Source organism: Mizuhopecten yessoensis, unplaced genomic scaffold, assembly GCF_002113885.1.
Source record: "Mizuhopecten yessoensis strain PY_sf001 unplaced genomic scaffold, ASM211388v2 scaffold10275, whole genome shotgun sequence".
NCBI lineage: Eukaryota > Metazoa > Mollusca > Bivalvia > Pectinida > Pectinidae > Mizuhopecten > Mizuhopecten yessoensis.
The window spans coordinates 3,383,441-3,389,834 of record NW_018408465.1 but is presented as its reverse complement, the minus strand read 5'-3'; the positions used below and the strand labels follow the sequence as shown (position 1 = coordinate 3,389,834).

The window sequence follows — 6,394 nt, the reverse complement described above, 5'->3', positions numbered from 1 at the left end:
GAGAGAGAGAGAGAGAGAGAGAGAGAGAGAGAGAGAGAGGATTTGGAGATATTTTAAGCGAGATCGTGGTAGTGATTTTGTCCGACACAAACGGCACTACTTTCACGTCCACGTAATATGTACAGACATTCCCCTTGCATACATGTTATGCTTCGAGATAACGCCTTATACAAATGTGAAATATGTCGAGACATCCCCTTATGCACAAAGAATGGGTATTGTGTCGAGACATCCAATATGTATCGATACATCCTATTACAAACGGGAAACATGTCGAGATATCCCGTTATACACAGGTCATGCGTCGAGACATCCCTTATACAAGGGAAATTGTCGATACATCCTTTTACAAACAGGAAACGTGTGGAGACACTCCCCTTATACACAGGTAACGTGTCAAGATATTTCCCTTTATACACAGGTAATGTATCGAGACATTCCCCTTATATGCAGGTAATGTGTCGAGACATTCCCCTTATACACAGGTAGTGTGTCGAGACATTCCCGTTATACACAGGTAATGTGTCGAGCCATTCCCTTTATACACAGGTAATGTGTCGAGCCATTCTTTTATACACAGGTAATGTGTCGTGACTTTCCCTTTATACGGAGGTAATGTGCCGAGACATTCCCTTTATACAAAGGTAATATATTGAGACTTTCCCCTTATACACAGGTAATGCACAAAAAAATGGGTAATGTGTCGAGACATCCCTTACAAACAGGTAAAATGTGTCGATACATCCTCTTACAAACGGAAAACATATCGAGATATCCCGTTTTACACAGGTAATGTGTCGAGACATTCCCCTTATATACAGGTAATGTGTTGAGACATTCTCCTTATATACTGGTAATGTGTCGAGACATTCCCCTTATACACAGGTAATGTGTCGAGACATTCACCTTATACACAGGTAATGTGTCGAGACATTCCCCTTATACACAGGTAATGAGTCGAGACATCCCCCTTATACACAGGTAATGTGTCGAGACATTCCCCTTATACAAAGGTAATATTCTGAGACTTTCCCTTATATACAGGTAGACTTACACAAATGTCATACAACAGACGTCAGTACCACCGCATTACACCTGGCATGATGGGAACGTTATGTAATGTGCCGAAATGTCCCACATGTTCGACTGAAGTAGACGCAGTTTCATGTCGAGACGTCCCCTCGTGTACATTTGGAGTACCTAGCATTATCTCAGTAAATAATCGAAGAACTATACTTTATTGTACAACGAAGCCCTATGGCAAAGTACCATACAGTTAGTTAAAATAAATATATTGCGTAACGTGTCGAGACGTTCACCTGTATTCAGCTTAAGTATAATCTGAAATGATTTTTAGACGTCCCCATATAGGCAGGTATCAACCCTCGAGCTATATCAGCCCTTGGGCCTCGGCCCCTCGAGCTGATATGGTTGTCTCGGGCTGGTATGTGATACGGAAATGGCCATATGACAACCTCTTACTATTAGAGTGTGACATAATCTTTTGTACCCTTGCTCAGCAATTCACGTTGGAGAAAACAAATGTTGTTCCCTGGACAAGCAGAGTCGAAAATATCTTTATTTTTGTCATAAAATCTTAAATATGTTTGGCAACAATGTACTTAAGTAATAGTTTAATATACTCCTGATAATAAGATTGGAGAATATATGTTATGTACACGTTATATAAACCTTGGTGATGTTGTGTGACAGCCGGATTGCGATCTGACACCTAAAGGAACGGTAGCGACCGCAGCGTCAACGCAATCGGTGCCAATTGCATCCACAGCAATCGACCCCGCAACCAATACTGGAAGCATCGACGTTTCAACTCAGACGGGTTTGTATTTTAACACAGCTGAAGCCTTTAGTAACGTTTCGAGATTTCCCCTTGTACATAGGTAAAGTACCAAAAATAGTACTCACGACCCACCTACGTTTTAACGTACCGAGAAGTCAGGTAAACTTCGAAACAGTTTCTTAAAATATACATATTCTATAATGTGTGAAGACAACACCTTGAACAGGTATGTACCCATACAGATCAGGGGTTTAGAAAAGAAGGTACCTGCTGGTATACCTACTGTATGTCGTAAGAGGCAACTAATGTGGGAATTCTCCGGGGGGGGATTTACTTAGGAACATAAACAAAGCTACCAAAATAAGTCTGCTGTACACATTTCAACATTTCGATTTTTATATTTTCTCTCTTCTTACTTACAACAAGTCTGGTCGTAGGCGTCTTGCTTGGCCATGCCTCACTTTTGGCCTTCGTGTTTATCATTCGCCAAAAGTGGAGAACGCAAGGTGGTCTGTCCCCAGGCCGGTACATACAAAAGTTCTCAAAATGATAGCTGTTATTCACTGATAAACGTTAAGAATTTACGGAGACAATTCAATAAATTATGTCATTAGTATCAGTATGGTATGGTGTATACAGTTTGATCTTCCTCCTTAGCAAACATAACTTAAACGCTGCGCGGTAGTCTCCCCTTGGTATACTAGCGGGGCACTGGAAGATTGCACTACCCAGGGCATTGCTAAATGCATACCGTTTCTAAGAGAGCATTTGCCTTAGTAAAATAAAACAGGTAGACGTCACAGGGACTTAGCTATGGTGAATAGGATGGGTGGTCAATCTGTAATACCTTCTCTTGCTTCAAAAAGCGCCTGTACACTATTGCTTTTGTTGGTTAAAGCATTGTCCTGAATTAACTGGATGTCATTCAACCATTTAACGTTTTTTATGTATAATATTTGTCTCTGTAAAACTAGGCAGTGATATTTTTCATTGTCTTGAACGGTATCTGAACCACAGGCCTATTGGAATTGGGGAAAATGGCATACAAAACTCTTCTGAGATTTTCATTCGTCTTGCAATCACTGACATTTCTTGATTTCTCGACAACAATTGCTTGTTATTAATGCACATCTGGGGTTCAAAGTAATATAACCAGGTTTTATTCCCTGTAAGTAACTCGGAAAGCTTTCCTTAGTCATGATGACGGTACATTTTATGATATTTTAACACGTTTCAAACGTTTGAGCTTTTGATAAGATGTCAGCAAAGGGAGTCCATCTGACACAAAGCTTCTTTAATTTAAAGCCCTTGGTCAGAATGTGATGTGTACTGCCTGCACGCGCACTGTTCTTTAAATGCTTTTGCATTTTGCAAAGGCGCTAAACGATTTTATTGTCCGTTCGCACGGGAGCTGTGTTGTGAGAGAATTTATTGAATGACCCTCGTAATAACTAGTTTACCGGTTTACAGTATAATGTGACCGGTGGAATGTTGTGCCGGGTACTTTCAGTATGGTATTTCGCATCCACGATATTCGGGGTTTTTTTGCACCTTCCCTTCTGCTTCACATTAGTTTAGACTTATTTGGATTTCCACCTATTTGGCCGTTACCATAGCGATGAGTCCTAGAAGGACGGAACAGCTGTAAGGCGCAGTGTAATTTATTAATTTATGACATACTATTACTGTATCAATTACCAGATTTTATAGACACTATCACATGTGTGTGTGTCTTACATTCGTCTTTCAATATACAAGGTGTTATATAGACCCCGTTGGTGGATTGCTTGGTCCCCGAGGTTTACTGTAGCTTATACACTTTTCTTATTGGTTAGAAATTAACCAGCAATCATCTTCTTTTTTTTAAATTCATATAATTTAGGCATTTTATGCACATGCATCTTCCGTTCTGCTTCAACTAGCTTAGGAGGCCAATTTGGATTTCCAGCTTTTTGCCCCCCTAGCATCACTGATGAAACCTAGGACGAATTTTTGGCATATTGCATCAATTACCAATTAAATAGAGGCCATCACATGCGTGTGTCTAAATTTCATCTTTCTATACGGTGTCGAGTCGTCCCCTTGTACGCAGGTTAAGTTCTGTAAATGTCTCACAATAAATGTATTGTGTAATGTGTCAAGACATCCCCTTACTTCAAATGTTTGCTTTGTTATCTTTAGACACAACCCAGTGGCTTGGAGGAACCACGACTCCCGACGTCCTGAACCGGACGTGCAGGTGTCGCGCGTGCTCCTTAGTAACGACCAACTACAGCCAGGAGGAGCTGGAGAGTCTGGTGGCGGAGCTGAGGCAGAAACTACTGGTAAAGCGGGAAGGCACAGCCAAGTACGTGCGGACACTTGTATCTGCCCCCGACAACCGAACCTCCGCCACGGTGGTTGGGTACTTGGCGGGAACTATCCTCGTAACTTTGGCGGTGGGTCTGTTGGTCATAGACAGTCCAAATCTCTTCCGTATGCTGAAGACCATAAAACGCAACCTCTCGTCACCAAGGGCAACAACAAACAAATAAAATGTCTTCAATTTACACCCAGTGTTTCTATAGTTATCATGAACTTTACATCAGTCCCATTTTCAATGTATACTTAGTATTATCAAACGGAATGGAATCGGTGTCGTATTGAAGTTCCGCCTACACCTCCCCGCACAACGTGAAATCATCATAGAAAGCAACCGTTCAGGTGACATTTGGCTGTTCCATGATTTGCACTGACAATACAGATGCATGAAGCCTAGGGTTGTAATATCCATTAGAAATGTGATAGTCGTGTAACCAAGTTGCGGTTATATCAGCATGAATGTTGTTTACATGTAATTCCTTTTCCACCCCAGTATCAGTACAATAATCGATGCGGAAATCGAAACAGAAAAAATAAAATATCAGGGGCTGAAAAGACACCAAAACAAAAATAGAGACAGACTGAAATCAAACCAGAAAGAGCTTGGTTAACCACGTACTGCCGTCAGGATGTTTGTCATCAAATCTGTACAGGAAAATGACGTCCATCCCACAATCCTCCTAGTAAAAGATGAAATCTTTAAGTAAAACTGCCATAACTTGTCCAACAATCATAGCCACAGCATCATTTCATTTGTATAGATCCGTGTTCCATTGTCGACTTTAATGCACCCAAGAGAGCTTTCTCACACACGCCTCATATAATGTTTTCAGACATCCTCGATCCTCAAGGGGTTACGCTCACTTGTAACCGCTCTCTGCAGGGACGTAACCAGGCGTACGCACGGACGCACGGGCTTCCACGTAATTTTTTTAAGTATACTTTTAACAAGGATCACATTGTATAAACTTTATGTGATAAATTTTAACAACTCATATAATCCTGGGCCCTCAGTGAATTCATTATCTCATTGATATTGTTTCTTTTATTGACTATTTAAAGAAAATGTTCCTTGTTCATATGGAACTAATTATTACGCCTTTGAAAAAAAATACTACAAGCCAAATATGAAAATGATAAGTATTTTATTCTCAAACTGCACCAGAATGGGTTCCAGATTCCGAAAAAATCTCGGGGGGTACCCCCCCCCCCCNGCTTCCACATACTCATAGTCCTGGTTACGTCCCTGCTCTGCACCCCTTGAATATGTCAGGGGCACGGCTAGCTATTTCATTGGTCTCGAATAGAAAAAAAGTGACCAATCGCTAGGCTGATATACCTGTCTTCTTAAGATTACAGAGGAATGACACCGGACTTTAAAGTCAATGAATTTTACCGCTTCGCGCCCGCGAAATTCTTTTGGTAAACATTCAAGGATTAATTAAACTAGTCTTCTCTTCTCATCCACAAGGCGGCGCACACCAAACCCTCGATTTTGCTATGACATATTACAGGGGTGCAGAGAGTATGACTGAGCATAACGCCTGTAGTATCTAGAGCGGTTTTCAGAATGAGTTGGAATAGAAAAATATATTGTAATAACCGCTTAGCGTGTGATGCAGTTGTTTATTGGTTTACCGTCATATTGCAATATGCACAGCTATTGGGGTATATAGCTTACATTTTTAAATTTAAATGAACTTGAGCTTAAGTGAAAAAGCACGTCTTTGTTGAAAGTGTATCAAGTATCTTTACGGGTAGTGTATAAAGTAATATCTTTATTGATGGTGAATATAGTAATGATTTTTTATTAATAATATGTCAAGTAGTCTTTATAATGAAAATTTGTCAAATAATATCTTAGTTGATAGTGTTTAAAGAATTTTTTTCCTTATAGTGTATCAAGTGATAGTTTACTGGTAATACGAAATGTTGTATTTCGCTATGTAATTTGTTATCAATTTTTAGCGAAATTATCTTACTAGTATTTAACCAGGGTGACACACTCCCCTCCAGAAAAGAACTCGCCCCGAGTTTTCCAGGGGTCATAGCAATTCCTTTGCAAGCATCGCCGAGTATTTCTGTCGTATCTCCCGGGTCCCTACGTGGGCACCAATGTAACAGAGGTTATTATTGTTTACAATGTCTCCGCTAGGAGTCGAACCCGGAACCTGTGGCTTACTGGTCTTACACTCTATCGAATGAGCTAGAGAGAAATTCTTCCTAGTTGAG

At 40.5% G+C, this 6,394-nt stretch overlaps 1 protein-coding gene across 1 annotated transcript in view; it reads left to right on the top strand.

Moving 5' to 3' along the window:
* Positions 1–4,335, top strand: part of LOC110459925 — a 7,435-nt gene extending 3,100 nt beyond the window's left edge. Inside the window, exons 2-3 of the mRNA XM_021512434.1 lie at positions 1,714–1,840; positions 3,983–4,335. Coding sequence (XP_021368109.1) covers positions 1,714–1,840; positions 3,983–4,335 — 480 coding nt within the window. The remainder of the gene's footprint in view (positions 1–1,713; positions 1,841–3,982) is intronic.
* Positions 4,336–6,394: the final 2,059 nt, after the last annotated feature.